This window comes from Biomphalaria glabrata, chromosome 7 (assembly GCF_947242115.1).
Source record: "Biomphalaria glabrata chromosome 7, xgBioGlab47.1, whole genome shotgun sequence".
Lineage (NCBI taxonomy): Eukaryota > Metazoa > Mollusca > Gastropoda > Planorbidae > Biomphalaria > Biomphalaria glabrata.
Window position 1 is genome coordinate 41998958 of NC_074717.1, and position 17407 is coordinate 42016364.

General features: G+C 34.2%; 1 protein-coding gene across 6 annotated transcripts in view; it reads right to left on the reverse strand.

Moving 5' to 3' along the window:
• Positions 1-444: 444 nt before the first annotated feature.
• Positions 445-17407, reverse strand: part of LOC106062110 (carbonic anhydrase-like) — a 126415-nt gene continuing 109452 nt past the window's right edge. For all 6 annotated transcript variants that reach the window (XM_056034731.1, XM_056034730.1, XM_056034728.1 and 3 more), the window contains exons 3-8: positions 11127-11321; positions 10002-10123; positions 8877-8972; positions 6236-6353; positions 5023-5132; positions 445-3406 (exon numbers count right to left, since the gene is read on the reverse strand). In XM_056034731.1, coding sequence (XP_055890706.1) covers positions 3290-3406; positions 5023-5132; positions 6236-6353; positions 8877-8972; positions 10002-10123; positions 11127-11321 — 758 coding nt within the window. In that variant the 3' untranslated portion in view covers positions 445-3289. The remainder of the gene's footprint in view (positions 3407-5022; positions 5133-6235; positions 6354-8876; positions 8973-10001; positions 10124-11126; positions 11322-17407) is intronic.

Below are 17407 nucleotides of genomic sequence, written 5' to 3' on the forward strand. Positions count from 1 at the left end.
CTTTTATCTTTCTATAGGGACTTAGTGTCAAGTCTCAGTGTCAAGTCTCAGTGTCAAGTCTCAGTGTCAAGTCTCAGTGTCAAGTCGAATATAAAGAGCTGTTTGTGTGTGTATGTGTGTGAATGTTGTTCATATTTGCATCTATATTGTTATTGTGCAGTAATTACGCTGAGGTTTTCAATGGCAGTCAAACTGAATTTCCATTTGATTGGATCAATAAAAATTATCTTATCTTATCTTATTTTATTTGATTATAGTGCATGCCTATATATATATATTCTTTTTATTTTATTTATTTATTTGTTGTCATAAGTTTAATTATTGAAAAAAAAAATTTCAAGTTTATAATGTCAAGTACGAGATTTGACTTCATTAAAAGCAGACTCCCATCCAAACAATCTTGCAGGCTCTGAATCATTACAACAGAGTAAAAGACAAATCAAATTTGATTCACTCCTGTTTATTATAATCTAAATTACAGAATGTAGAAAATACCAACATCTCCAGAGAGTGTCAACAATATAGACTCATCTATGAACTAGCCTAGCTGATGTCAATATACTTTATACATTGTGTCAACATACAGTGAAAGTTCAGGGCAAAATGAAATATAAAAAAACAACAATACATTGAAATATACAGAAAGAAACATTGATTGTAGAGTCTCAATTTGAAAGAAATACTTCTCTTTTATTGTCTGTATAAACATTTTTTATATGATTTGGTCTGACATTAATTTAAAATTTTGTAAGGGCTAAAAGATATTGAAGAAAATCTTTATAAATTTGTAATAAAGTAAAGTAAGGAATGGGTAGTGAGTTTGATCAGTGCCATATTGACATACAAATGTAATTGCCTACTTTTTTCAATCAAAAGAGAAATTGTATTTATTATTGTATGTTATACTGGAATTCAAAAATAGTTTATCCATTTTAGCAAGTGCCTTAACTATGTATCTTTTGTGAACCACACACTTATGTGTACCACAAAGTGCACATCTCACAATTAGTAAATGCCATTTATTTAGTAATACCTATTCATAGCTGGACTGATCATAGAATGAATATGTACAATTATTTGTTTTAAAGCTATTTTCACAACTTTAGTATCACATGTCCGGTGGGCTATTCACAATGTCTTTCATCATCAACAAAAGTAGAAATATATTACTTTTTTTTTATGTATATTCATTCATTGCTTGTATAAAATAATAAATAGTTTAGCATATAAAATAACATACTTGCTAAAATAAATGGTAGTGAAAACAAAACAAATTATTTGATTGTAAACTTATCTACACATTTCTATTTGATTTCACTTCAGTTGAAACATGAGCATGAGCAAATACACAACCTCTCAGGCTGTGTTCACACATCAGAGCACATCAGTAAAAGCTTTCAACACTGACACAGTCTGTAGATCACAGATTTACTGCTCCTCAACATCATCCTTTTTTGACTTAGAAATTTCAATATTACAACTCTGTTTTTTTATAAACATGTCCAAGAAAATGAAAGACAATTTATTGTATTCTCATTATTTTAAATGAAGTATAATGTTTTACAATATCCTGCTAAAAAATTATGATTTTAAGATGTTTAACAGATATTAAGTATACAATTTAAAAAAAAACAACAACTTTAAAATGCATATTTATCTTATCTTCTTATTTTATAAATTATATTAAGCCAAAAAATATAAAGTATTAATGCTAGAATATTATTATCAAGCAAGTAACAAAGACAAATTATGCTCACATTCACTGTAGTTTTGATTCATAAAATATTGCTAAAAAAAATTAAATGGGAAATTATTGGGAAATTATCATTGTATTGTTGTAATTTGAATAGATAAATTATTATGCAAAATTTTTGTGAATCTACAGCTAGGTTGTGTAGATAAGATATAAGAAAATATAAAAACAATTATGGAATTTTGTGTGTGGAATTTTTCTTTTTTTTAAATATGAGGTACCATTCTGGTGAACCTTATAAATAATTGTAAACATTAAATGTTGTCAGAATTTTATTTATTTCTCTAGCCTAGACTGTAGCTGTTTATCAAGGACTAGCCTCTTTAGTCATATCAGAAGGAGCAAAGGGAAAATATAACCACCTGAGGAATAATTTAAAACAGTTATCGAAATTGTGTGTAAGGAGTCTTCACAATTTCAGAATTATTCCAAATGAAAATTATATTAATAATCTTGAAGCATTCAGCATGGGTTGAATTTGAATTAGAAATGATTAAAAGAGAAAAATAAAGAAATTGTTTGTTACCATCAATACAACGATGCATAATAAATTAATTCTATAAAATATTTCTAGATTATGACCAATAGGCTACAGGCCTAGAATTAAATTAAAAGACAAAAGGCTTCACTTATCAAAAACAAAATTAAAAAATCCAGAATAACAGTATTTTGATTGAGATATATGAAATATATCATACAAATATACACCTATAAAATGTTATACATTTTGAATTCAGTTTAAAATAATAATAATATTTATAATCATTTTAAACTGATTCAAAAGTAATGAAAGATGTTTTCAAAATTTTTTGACATTGAAATATATTAAAATGTAAATGTATATATATATATAAAAAACATGTACTTCTGAAACATTGAAACTTTTTTGTTCACTTAAGAGTTTCACACAACACACGATATCACATTCTTTGTTTTGTTAAGTAGAAAGACACTCGCATGAAAATGATTACTCAACACCTCAACATTTTCTCACTAAAAAAAAAATTTCCCATAATTCAGAGGGGGGAAAAAGCAGTTTTGAAATCATTGCTAATTTTGATTTGCTGTAACACATTGTGCAATACGGCCATCGTTTTTAAAATCAAGTTTTAAAAAAAATGGAACAATTAGTTAAAACAATAAACTAGTGATGTTATATACAGATGATTATCTGCTGCATAGATTGGCCAAATACATTTACTGTGAAAAGTAATACATTTATATTGTCTTTAATAAAATTTCTTATGGTGAAGCAAATTAAAAAAAAATTTTTGTAATTATAGGCATTTAAAAATAAATTCTATACTGTTATTATGAACAGGAACTAAATAAAATTATTAATAGTATACAAATATTTTCAAAGATTTAACAAAAATAGAAAGATAATTAAGATATGTATCTTGTTTTATAATTTGCAAAAAGATACAGAAATATTTTAAATTATGTTATTCTAAAATGTATTAAATTGTCTACGAGTTTACAATCGTAGTTTAAATAATGAGATGACAGCAGCAGTTTAAAAATATGAAGAGATGTTTACAACTGGAAGGAAGATCGAAGCTCTCTTTCACCTAGTGGAAGTGGGGGTCTAAAATTCTCAATGATACGTTTGGAGCCATTTTCATCACAGCACAAGTTTCGCAGTGCCCGAATCTGAAACATATGTGAACTATAATAAGGACATCATTTAATTTTTTTTTTTTTTTTAATTAAGAAGAATCAATTACTCCTTTGAGTTTTTGTAAACTAACAAAGATTGTTTTTAATTATTTTTTTTATTCAAATAGAAAAAGAATGCAGTTTCCTAATTGTGCAACATTCTCCAGAAAGTTAAAATATTTGTGACATAAATTACGTGTGCACAGTATATATGTGATTTGAACCACTGTAATTATGTTAGTAAACAATTTTCAAACAATGTTCAATGTCTTTATGTTTTTGGCCTGAGAAGAATTATTAGTGCTGGATTTTTTTTTTTAATCTGTTAAAAGTAATACAATATTTTATTGTTAGTTACATTGTTTTTACTAATAATATAAGATACATTGTACCCAGAAAATAATTTTCAAAGGACATCCTAAAATGTTTCTTCTTCTAATTTTTATCTAAGTTTCACTTTCATAATTTATCTCCCTCAACATCAGTCTACCTCTGTCTACAGTCAACCATAGTCTACAGTCTACCACAGTCTACAGTCTACCACAGTCTACAACAGTCTACCACAGTTTACAGTCTACCACAGTCTACTGTCTTCAACAGTCTACAGTCTACCACAGTCTACAACAGTCTACCACAGTCTACAGTCTACCACAGTCTACAGTCTTCAACAGTCTACAGTCTACCACAGTCTACAGTCTACCAGTCTACAGTCTACCACAGTCTACAGTCTTCAACAGTCTACAGTCTACCAGTCTACAGTCTTCAACAGTCTACAGTCTACCAGTCTACTTTCTACTAGAATAGTTACAAATTAAGTTTGCTCTTTTCTTAATGAATGATTATTTTAAAGACATAATTTCAAGTAAAATTATAATACAGTGTCTTTAAATTTTAAATCTGAGTTACTTATGCAGTTAAGTTAGAGATTGGTATTGTGCTACTTACTTGTTCAGGAGAGAAAGAGATTGGACATGTGTTATTTACTTGTTCAGGATAGACAAAGATTGGACCTGTGTTATTTACTTGTTCAAGAGAGACAAAGATTGGACCTGTGTTATTTACTTGTTCAAGAGAGACAAAGATTGGACCTGTGTTATTTACTTGTTCAAGAGAGACAAAGATTGGACCTGTGTTATTTACTTGTTCAAGAGAGACAAAGATTGGACCTGTGTTATTTACTTGTTCAAGAGAGACAAAGATTGGACATGTGTTATTTACTTGTTCAAGAGAGACAAAGATTGGACCTGTGTTATTTACTTGTTCAAGAGAGACAAAGATTGGACATGTGTTATTTACTTGTTCAGGAGAGACAAAGATTGGACATGTGCTATTTACTTGTTCAGGAGAGACAAAGATTGGACATGTGCTATTTACTTGTTCAGGAGAGACAAAGATTGGACATGTGTTATTTACTTGTTCAGGAGAGACAAAGATTGGACATGTGTTATTTACTTGTTCAGGAGAGACAAAGATTGGACATGTGTTATTTACTTGTTCAGGAGAGAAAGAGATTGGACCTGTGCTAATTACTTGTTTAAAAGAGAAAGAGATTGGACCTGTGCTAATTAGTTGTTTGAGTTGTGTTAGAGATTGGACAATGAGCTACTTACTTGTTCAGGAGAGACAGAGATTGGATCTTTCAGAACTATCCACTGTACACTTTCGCAACATGGGGGTGTGGTCAGTGAGCCTTCATATGTCCAGTAGTTTGTAACATTTTCTATTATTTTTTTAGAAGAAAAAAAGTTAATTATTTGTTCATTCTTAATAATTGAACAGAAATGGAATATTATGAATACTTTTTATCTGAGAAATAAGTACAGAGAACAATGTGTATGTCTCTGTTTTACTTATAAACTATAAATCAAGTTGTTAAACCTTAGCGTCCTTAGTGTGGCAGGGGAGGTAAATCTTAATAAGTAACTAAGAGAATAAAAACAAATGTTTGGTTATCTCCCGTGTGTTATCCAGTCTTTGAGATCACTTTATTACGTGGTCCTGGAGCTGTAGGAACCAGTGACTTGGCTGAACTTAAGTCATTGGTTAACATGCATGACTAAATGCATGACAAGTAACAGGTAATCACCTTCTTTTTTGTCTGTATTATATAAGATAAGGAGCTGACCATTCTCTGAAGTGGTTTGATAATTGGCTTTGACCAAACTCTATGATCGCCAGACAATTGAAATTGGTCAAATCTCTGAGGGTCCTGGATGAATCGACCAATCACTATAGTGCTTAAGTTATATACATATACATATATAATATATATATATATAATATATATATATATATAATATATATATATATATATATATATATATATATATATATATATATATAGTTCGGGGTGGGGGGGGGGGGGATAACTTGTCCTTAAAATTATGATTAAAGTGAGGAGGATTCGCGCAACACGTCGACCTCACTCTCTCGCCCTAAAAGCCATCGTTTTTCAGAAGCATAATATGGTCAAGACCTCCGGAGATGTGTTTGACCAGAGACTTTCTGTGTGTCTTGTCCTGCTCTAGAGTGCTCCACAGCACTGTGCTGGTAGTTGCATTTCTGTCCGATTTGTCTAGTTTTGTGACGTTTCGCACAGGCCGCCAAGTGCCTTAGTAATATAGACAAAGTTTGAGACCCGCCTTCAGAAACGAAGATTATTGCATCCAAGCTCAATCACGGTATGGCGGCTGGCAGGGCTCAAACTGGATATCATTGGAGACAAAAGTCCGGAATGCACACACAACACGACCAGTGAGCCTTGATTGGGATTTTCCTGGAACTAAAACGATTAAATGAAGTTACAAACTGGGCAAGACCTACCTGGCAACAAGTTATTGGGGTTGAGATCTAAGCCTGTCTCTGTTTTGAAAGCTTTACATTTGACTTTACTTGCGTTGTCGGAGAGAACTTTGAAACCTTCGTGGTCTATAGTGCCCACCTGAGGAGAAAGAGACGTAGCGAATATTTATATCATTAGGATTTTAGTTACTATAACAACTGTTTTCGGTTCCAGATTTGAAGTTTCACCTTATCAACACTAGTAGGCCTCAAACTTTGCAATTATATCAACACTAGTAGGCCTCAAATCTTACAATCATATCAACACTAGTAGGCCTTAAACCTTACAATCATATCAACATTAGTAGGCCTCAAACCTTACAATCATATCAACATTAGTAGGCCTCAAACCTTACAATCATATCAACACTAGTAAGCCTAAAACCTTACAATCATATCAACACAAGTAGACCTGAAACTTTACAATCATATCAACACTAGTAAGCCTAAAACCTTACAATCATATCAACACTAGTAAGCCTAAAACCTTACAATCATATCAACACAAGTAGACCTGAAACTTTACAATCATATCAACACTAGTAGCAACAAACTTCACAATCATATCAACACTAGTAAACCTGAAACTTTTGTTATGACATGATTAGGAATTAGTTATTTGTTTCGGGAATAAGGGGAAAATTTTAATTAGCGACAAGTGACGTGACAGATCTTTAAAAAATAAGAACGCTCTAAGCGACGCTAAAAGGAAGACTCTTCATGTAGAGTAGTAGACTTGAGTACAATAGATGTACGGATTTACGGACATAGCTGACATCGGACGATTCCCTTCTTGAGTATAAAACATATTTGTAGAACAACACCAGCGTCGACTACATATTTGATTGTTTCGGCCTTTCGCCGGTGTTACTGAAGTAGTTGAGTTCAGCGTTACTTCCAGTCAGATCTACACTAGATATATTTCCAAGAATCAACACCGCGCGGAAGCCTTAACATTTTACAATCATATCAACACTAGTAAACCTGAAACTTTACAATCATATCAACACTAGTAGGCCACATACTTTACAATCATACCAATACTAGCAGCAACAAACTTCACAATCATATCAACACTAGAAGGCCTAGAACTTTAAAATCATTAAAAAAACAATGTAGAGTTATACTTATAAAGAAATCGTATTAAAGATTTGACTTTTAAAATCTTATTTATAATATGAATGCTCTTTATAAAAATCCATAACTGACAATGTCAGTCTGACATTAACTATGGCCCAAAACTCTGACGCTTTTCAAGCAGTTTCTCACAACGGCAATAGGGTCCCACGATGACCTGTTAACCAATGTAAAAAAACAAACAAACACAGAAACCAAAACTTTATGGCCATATTGCAAGGTCTTCAGGACTTGCAAAAAAACTTCCTACAGGGAACAGTACCAGGAAAAAGGAAGAAGGCAGAGAAAGCGATGTGAAGACAACATAAAATAACGAACAGACCAGTAACTGAAAGAGATTCTATCCAAGGCAAAAGACAAAGAGAACTGACGAAAGACGGACAACAGATCTTGTATGATGCCCCAACGGTCCAACAGACTAAGGGATAGTTGAAGGTTAAGGTAAAGGTGAGAATATAGACCTAAATATATTTTATGTGTAAATGTGAGAACTTTAAAGCACTTTTAAGCATTGCTGAATCCACCATTTTTTTAAGCTCTTCATTTTGTTGTTTTTACTTTGCTAGCTACGTTGGTGTCCCAGCCCTAACATTATTTAGTTGATCGAGAAAATCCCCAATATTGTAAGCTTGATATTGATAAGTAGAGGAACATATGGGCGATATTGTACAGCGTAACTGTTTCTTTGGCTAAATGTTCACGAGGACATCATATTGCCAGCGCAATAACCAACTATCTTTACTTTTCTAACAAACGTCAGATACAAACTTAACTCTTTCTCTCCGTAATTATTTACCACATTCTGCTGGAATCAACGCTGGTATCGTCAGGAGAGAAAGAGTTAAGATGGTTGAAATTAAAGGAGCAAGTGAAATGCTGAATAAAGCTTAGCCCTAGTTAGGCCGTCATAAAAATGAACATATAGCTATCATGTAATCTAGTTTTTAGTTACATTTTCTTACAAGCAAAGTCTACTTTCTTTCTTATAAGCAAAGTCTACTTTATTTCTTATAAGCAAAGTCTACTTTCTTTCTGGCATGCAAACAATCAACAAAACTGAGACCCTTGGTTATAGAAGGCCTCAACACTGACCTGCGATGTCACATCCTGTGAGCAGCTTAGACCAATAACTCGAAGCCACGTGGTACAGACCCATGACGTGGCAACAAGCTATTGGTCTCCACTGCCCACGGGTTGTGACGTTGCAGATCAATGTTTAGGACTTCTATGACGATTGGTCTCACATACTCTCTCTCTCTCTCTCTCTCTCTTTCTCATTCGTTCTCACTCTCTATCTTTCTCTCTCTCTCTGTTACCCTCAATCTCTTAGATTTTCTCTCACTTTCTCTCTCCCTCTTTCTCTCTCTCTCACATTCGTTCTGCCTCTCAATCTCTCCCATTCTATCTCTCTCTATCACTCTGTTCTACTCTCTCTCTCACTCACTTCTACTCTCTCTTTCTTTGCTAGAATATGGAGTGCACTCACCTTCAAGAACACGCCGATGACAGCCAGGCCGTCGGGTTGTGTGACCGCCTCTGTGAAAGACTTGTATTTCTCAGCGTTGTAGTGGACGAGATGCAGCTGATTGGAAGAAAAAAAAAAGTCATGACTTCTGGCTTGCAGGGTCAAGGATGAATAATTTTATGTTTGAATAAAACTAAAGTTCGTCCAAACGCAAGATATATATATATATATATTCGCGAGATTTATTCTTATAATAAAATATAACATCTTAAACGATAAAGAATCAGCCAGGAGAAACCAACGACTTAGCAGAGTAGGCCTATAGGTCATTGATTGACATGCTGGACTAGATTGACACATGAAATGTGTAGGATGTCATTATTATCTTTTTCGATCTAATGTCTGTATTATATAAGATAATATAAGATAAGAAGATAGATATGTTGTTGTTCTTGTTTCAAAGCTTATATCAACCACTCCGTCTGATACATGGTTTGTCATTGGCAAGGAATAATTTGTGCAAAGTTTCAACTTGATCCGAGACTGGGAAGTGAGTGAGATAACTTGGACAAGATTTTGACCAGACAGTGATTGGATATAACCTCGATTAAAGTAAATGAGTAAACAAAGAGAAAAATACTGTGGTTAACTTTTATTGTGATTTATATTAAATGTGTACGATGAATTGATGGGGGCGAGGTGGAAGAGTAGTCAAGCGTTTGGCCTTCGAACCTGAGGCCATGGTTTTGAATCTCGGTGATTTTGGGGATTTTTAGGGCGCCCTTAACTCCAACCAATTCTAATGGGTACCTGACTTTAGTTTTGGAAAGTAAAGACGGTTGGTCTTTGTTCTGGCCACTTACTGCTCGTTAATCGTTGGCCAAAGAAACCTTAAAATTATATGCTCTGTAGATCGCAAGGTCTGAAAGGGAAACTTCACTTTACAATGAATCAATGAAATTAATAGCTGAATGGTCGTTAATTTAGATAAGGTAAACAGACTTCATTTAAATTAGAGTAAGTTATTAAAAATAATTACCTTTAATATCACCATTTATCGAATGTCAATCATTCTCTGACCTCGCACTAACACGCTCGCGCACAGGCACGCTCAAACAAAAAGGCCACCCCATTGAACCAACTCACCTCACCGGGGTACATTTTTCCTTTCAGGGTGTGCTCACTTCCACACTTGTCGTCCCGCCCCCAATGAAAATGGAACTGCACCAGTTTGTACTTGCTGCTGCCAAGAGGCCCTCCACTGATTGCTGAAACAAGAGGTAGTGAAGGGGGTTTAGGAGTGGAGAGGCCTTAAAAGATTGGTGTCACACTAAAACTATACTTAAATATAAATGTCACCAGCTAAACGTCAAAAAGCCATTAGCAAGCTCTTTGGATGTTTCAGTCGCTTGTCATCACAGTAAGTGCACGAGTCCAAGACAAGGAGTCTGCAGCAATGACAGCCAATTAGACTTGCCATTTCAATATCGAGATGAAAGCCGCCCTGAAAAGCAGTCTTTGAATTCCCCAGCATATATCAGCTATAATTGAAGTCATTCTACTTTCTGATGTGGAACAAGGATTCTAATCAGGCGAGGTAATGACATCTAAAGTTTATCGAACCTCATGATATTTGCTGAGTTATCCCCCCTACAGTAAGAGTTATCAACAGTCTTTACTTTTAATGTGCGTATTTATCAAGATAGAGGAAAATTTGATATTTAGGTAGGTAGACGGACAGATTGAAAGATTGAATGATTGGTTTGATTGATGATTGATTGGTTAATAAATAGATAGCCAGATCCATACATTGTTAGATAGATAGATAGATAGATAGACAGACAGACAGACAGACAGATAGATAGATAGATAGATAGATAGATAGATAGATAGATAGATAGATAGATAGATAGATAGATAGATAGATAGACAGACAGATAGATAGATAGATAGATAGATAGATAGATAGATAGATAGATAGATAGACAGATAGATAGATAGATAGGTTGATTGATTGATTGATTGATTGATTGATATATACATTGATTGAGTGATTGATTGACACATCATTGTATAACCCTTGTTCTTCCAGCTATTTGGACCCTACTTAAATCCTATGTACTGTTAGAAACCCGAACAAAAAAAAAATGTTCCGTTTCAGCATCATGTTTTTGAAGAAGTTTTCATTAGCTTTAATGGAAGCATTACCTTGAACTTCCCAACAGAGTTCTGACTTCTTAAGAGCTAAAAAAGCTTTCGATGAAGACTTACTGGATTCCTCTTTGATGTCAGCTTTGTACGAGTGACCATTGTTTTCAACGTTGAGGTTGTGTTCTGTCTGGTAATTGATGACTAGTGGATTGTTGGCAAGGATCACGTCAAACTTGGCCGAGGAGGGGTCGATGTCGATAGGACTCTGTCGTGGCCCGTTGGCTTCTGGATAGTGGTGTCCCCATGTCTGAGGTCCTGTCAGAAATATTAATAAAAATAAATAAATTCTAATAAAATGTTTTCAATAAACCCTTTTCTTATATTCATATTAAACTACGGCCCAATATATTATTTAGTGGCGCCCTATTCGGCGTAATCTTGATTGGTTTAAACAAGGGCACTATTTTGAAAAAAAGGCGATTAGCGAAAATTAGAAAATAAACTATAAAATGGTTAATGTAAATTTTACAGTATAAGTATTTCAAACATTATAAAATGAGCTGCCGTGCAACGGACATATTTACAATCACTCAATTCAGATTTTGATTGTATGTTCCTCATTGGGAACCAGGATTAACTTTTATGCTCAACTCATTGTTTTAAAATTTTGCATACTATACTGTAAATATGTGTTCTTTCACATGAAAAGAAATGGGTCAGCGTAGAGAATTCATTGCAAGTTTTAAAGGGAGTGTCTGTGACTGTGCTTCAACTCTGAACGAAGACGGAAGTACAACTGTTTATAAGTAAAAATCTAACTTCAATGAATGAAATAATTACTTAAAAACAGGACTTCTAATAGTCTGGAAATATTGACGTATAGATTGAATCTTCGTAACTTTGAAATGCACCTTTCTACTCTTTTTAAATAGTCGTATAATATAATTCAGGTTTTAAAAACGTTACCACTTTTTTTTTTACCGTTTTTATCTGGCCATAAAACTTAGTTTAGTTCCTTGATCTGGCAAACAGAAAAACAGATACATTCATTTGGTTCTTATTATCAATCGAATTCGAGGTAACTCGGTTACATTAAAAGATTTTTAGTCATTTACGAATCAATTAGCATAATCATTATTGAAAGTCCGAAATTGGAATCGACAAATAAGTAAATAATGTCTTTGACTATTGTTATGGTCTTGTTTGTTCTGGTCATGAAGACTGGACATCGAAGTACATAATGAAAAAATAATTAATTAACCTTCTTTTTTTGTTTTGTTTTGTTTTTAATACATTTCTATTTTAAATCTTGGCCTACTCTGTTACCTAGCAACGTAATTTGATTTAGTCCAAATTTTGAATCCTCCAATAGGTTTTAGTTGTTTGTCTGGTACATCAGTTGCCATGGTTTCATAATGAACAACTTGCAACAATGTATTCTGATGAGTAAATTACTTTGTCTCTTCAAGGCTTGGAGACGTTACTTTGGTAAGAGCTCAACCATTAAACTCTTATAGATTAATCTGGGTTTAAATGGATGTGGCCAAAGGATCTCTACTATTTCAGTAAGGGAGATAAATAAAGAAATAAACAGAACTGACATAAATCTAGGATTCTAGGTCAATACATGTACATTGTTAAGTATTTTTTGAGTCCGGTTGTTATTCTTCAATTTGTCTAGTCATATCTAGTATATGCACTTATAAACGCAGACGTCGATGTGGAAGCTTTAAGAAGGCAGCGCTGTTTCACAAGTTTTGGAAGTCCCTACTGTGACCTGTATTTTCAGTACCCAATGACGTAGACACAACTGTTATCAGCAGTATAGAACCTTTGTGTTTTTATCGTAGAAGACAGATTATTTAAATAAATTCCATGTTCTTAGGCTCTCCACTAGCAGAGTGGTTACCTCTTTGGTTTGAGCCTTGATTTTGCATTCAGGTAGTTCCCCGTTTTTTTTTAAATTTGTATAAATTATTTTTACTGTTAGTCTAGATCTATTACAAATTTAATTACATGACTGATCCAAACTAATTGATACAACTATGCTTAATAGAAGTTTTTTTTTTGTTGTTTTCTTTTAAGAATGTATTTTTTATTTTCTTGTTAAGACTTCTACAGATTTCTCTTTCAGAAGCCTGCTGATTCCAAGTGCTCTTCCAAGTGGCTGGACTATGTGACAATGTCAGTAATGATATTTTTGATAAACAGTCTGGAACTGGCCTATTGAGCGTTTCCGATGACTAAAGGGTTTTTTACCCTTCCAGAAAAGAGGTATCGATGGCTAACGGTTGTCTTCGATATGAACAGAGTTACTTAAGAATGATGAAACTGAACTATATATATTGCTTTAAGAAGGAAGAAAAATAAACTACATTTTTAACTACAGGCTCTGATTGTAGGTAAACATGAATGCATGGTTCTCGCAGACATTTCGTAGTCGCTATGCTTTAAATTCTTTCATACACTACAGAGTTTTAAAGCCGCGAAGAGCCTTTTGCTTAACCATGGATTACTATTAGTAAGTGTTAGAACATACTTTTGAACAGTGATCATGCACAATATAGTTGATGACTTAATGTTTTGCATCTTTTTATGTTGATGTTTTATGTTTCTAGGTCATTTCCTGATTTATTGGTTTGTGCACTGCCCTATATACTTTAACTTCATTCTAATTATTATTTTGTCTTTCGTACAAACTGGCCACGTGCCAACAAGCTATTGGTCTAAACTGCCCATAGGTTGTGACGTCGCAGGCCAGTGTTCGGACCTTTTACAATGACTTGTTTCAATCCTACCCTGGTCAGGGTGTTACGCCAACCAAAAATAAGAGCATTTAAACATAGTCAGACAATATGCCATTAGCGTAGCTAGGGTGGGGGGGGGAGAATTCGAAAATCCCCCCGGGCCCCCACCCAAATGAATGTTTTTTACATTTAAAATGTAATATTACGCAAAATGCAGGGGCCCTACAGAGGTCAAACCTTCCGGGCCCCCAAACGATGGAAAATACCTAGCTTCGCCCCTACAATATGCACACAATTGGTTAGGAACATACACACACATTGACATTTGCATGTATTTTTCAGTCTGAAATGATTGGAGAAGGATTCCCCCCCCCCCTTCTCTCGACTGCATTTCTCATAGCCTTCCAAGAATACTTTTCATTGGGTGATTTTTAGGGCGTCCATGGATCACCCAGCTCTAATGGGTAGCTGACATTAGTTGGGAAAAATAATGGCGGTTTAGTCATTGTTCTGGCCACACGACTCTCTCGTTAACCGTAGTCCACAAAAAACGGATAACCTTTACATCATCTGCCCTATAGACCACAAGGTCTTAAAGGGGACATTTACTTACTCTATGGATCTACGTGTTGCTACTGAAGTTGGCAGGGGAAGGAAGAGCGTTACATCGTTTATCTTATCTTATCTTATATAATACAGACGTTACTTCAAAAAAGAAGATGATTACGTCCTACGCGTCATGCATTCAGTCATGCATATTAACCAATGACCTAAATTCTGCCAAGTCACTGTTTTTTTCTGGCTAGCTCAGGCAACCCATTCCATGCTCTAATAGCACTAGGGAAGAAGGAGTATTTGTACAAATTTGTCCTAGCATATGGGATGAGGAATGTGCAAGCCCCACGACACCATAATAACTACTGGTCACAGAAGACATGTGAACTGAACAAAGCTTTCTTCAAAGTCTAAGTCTAAGTCATAACTGATATGCAGTGCATGTGTGTGTTTCTATGGTGACGGGGGAAAGAGGCTAGCTATGTGTGAATGATGCAAAATGGCCGGCATTGTCGTCAGCAGGTTTAGAAAGGAAAGACAACTACATTTTGCCAGAATGAAAAGATGTGTGATTGTAGTGAGCTAGATTTTGTTAATAAAATACCATTTTATATTATTACTAAAGCTTTATTATTTCATTTAACGCAACTTTATTTTGTCTATATTGTAATAAAAGTCAAATCTAGTATTGTTTACAAAGAAGTTATTCAAGTTATTACAAAAAATACCAAAGCTAATATTAAGTGTAAATTTATCAATTAGTTTGGATCAGCCATGAAATTTGTGGTAGATAAATAATACAATGCTAACCATAATAAATCTGTGCGATTAGAAAAGTTATTTTTGTTTAGAGCAATTTCATGCTTTAAGCTTTTTTAATGCATAATGATCCTATCATCAATTGGAAAGTGGATCGGGAAAGAAGGGAGTATCTGATTGAATGTTACCGTGACCGCTTTTAAAATGCATAAAAAAATAGTCACTCAGGGCGCAAACCTTCTCAAGGGGACCTATAGCTACTATACCACCACATCTGTCAAGTACTATTGCTCTCCCTTGTTAATAACCTATCAAAATATTTAATTACCAATAGCAAATTTACTAAAATTTTTTTTTAATTAATTCTTCTTTTGTCAGGTGCAAGAAATAATTGTGCTCCATTTCAGCTTGATCCGAGATTGTGTGTGGGAGAAAGTGTTCAAACGTTTTACCAGACAGAGTGAGTTAATATAAGCTTTGTAACAAATAGTTCTCATTTCATGTTATGATATCATCTCGAATATTCCGAATACACACGTCATAATAGTCTCACAACAACATTAGACATTGTCTTTCATTTACTTGTTAAAGTAGCAAAAAGTCAATTTTTGACATTTTTTTAAAAAACTATAAGCTCATCTAGGTTTTTTTCCCACTTAAACTAGGTTTTTTCCTCTTTTAGCGAAAGCCAAAAAAAAACCCAGCTTAAATCTGAATTCTTAAGACAGCCCTCAGGCGAGGCATGATTAAATTAGAGCTTGCAAGCGTTAAACTACCCTCGCGACGAGACGAAGACATACACAAGAAAGCATGTGGGGGTGGGGCCGTGGAGGTCTTTGCTTGGTGAGTGCGGTCAACTGTTAACACCAATTTTACCGCAGCAGTGAAGACGTGATGACAAAGTGGAGGACCGATGCCTGGATCTCTCCAACGAAACGCTTGACTGGTCATGCATGAAGCTGGGCATTAGGAAATTCAAGTTTTCGTTGAAAAAAAAAATTAAAAAAAAAAACTCCTTGCTCTCGAATGACCTTTTTACTTAGCTTTTAGAATAAGAAGAAAAAAATATGATGCTCATATAGTTGCAGAGATTTTCAGCTTGAAAGAATATAATAGATAGGGGAGACTACAAGTAGTCTTGAAAGAGATCACAGAGAAATGAGATAGCCCGATATGGTCTGACTAATGATGCTGTGTGTGTTTTGTGTGATGGGAAGCGTGGTCGAGAGGCTAAGTACGCTTGAACTTGGATTGCCTTGGCTGCCTATGAATGGGGCTCGATGCTCTACGCCCGACTTGAGCAGAGTTGTGTTTACTGAGCACCTAAAGGCAGCACGGAAAATCTTCTAACCGATACCCCCTACCCCCCCCCCACCCCCCGGGTCCACAAATGAGATTGGACCATAGCGCTCTGAGCATGCTATAAGCATGAAAGTAACGCTATAAAAAAGCTTTTTTTTGTGTGTGTGTCTGTGTGATTTATATTGAACTTAAAAATATATGTTCAAAACCTGTTAGATGTTGCGATTTATATATTTTTAATCCAAAACATGTCATCGACAATGAATTACCAAACAAAATTTTAATTTGATCCGAGAATGGTAAGTGGGGAAAAAATGTGTAAAAATAAACCGCCCAGTTAATATAAGTTAATATAATTTTATATAAGTTAATATTCGCTTTGTAAAAAACAAAGACTGATATTTGTAAGACAGTATTTATAGTTACTGTATACATGCATACATAGTACACATATAAAGGTAAATTGTGGATTAAATATAGCGAAAAAAAGACTCCACTGACCAGGACAAGAACCATGGACCCTCCGTCTAGCAACACAGTCCTAAGCAAACAAATCTCGACAACCCAGAGTTTAAAAGAAAACTTTTTTTATCGCAAATGTATTATTTAAATTAAATATACAATTGTTTCTAGTTATCTCAGGGCAGGTCCTAGGCATGGGCAATCTAGGCAGCCGCCTTGGGCCTCCAATTGATGGGGACCACCTCACACAGGGCAAAAACAAAAAAGTTTTTTAGAAAAAATTTCGAAACTTGAATTTGATCTCAGACGTAGTAGAGCACTAGGGCACTAGGTTTACATGTCTAGCTCTGTGTCTAGTTCTAAGATTTGCGATTTATAAATTTCAGTTATTTGTCTTTTTACTTATATAGATAGATAGATAGATAGATAGATAGATAGATAGATAGATAGATAGATAGATAGATAGATAGATAGATAGATAGATAGATAGATAGATAGATAGATAGATAGATTAGTAGGTTTTTAATAAATTGAGATATTTTTATTTTTTCGCAGTTTCTTTCTTTTTAATTTCAT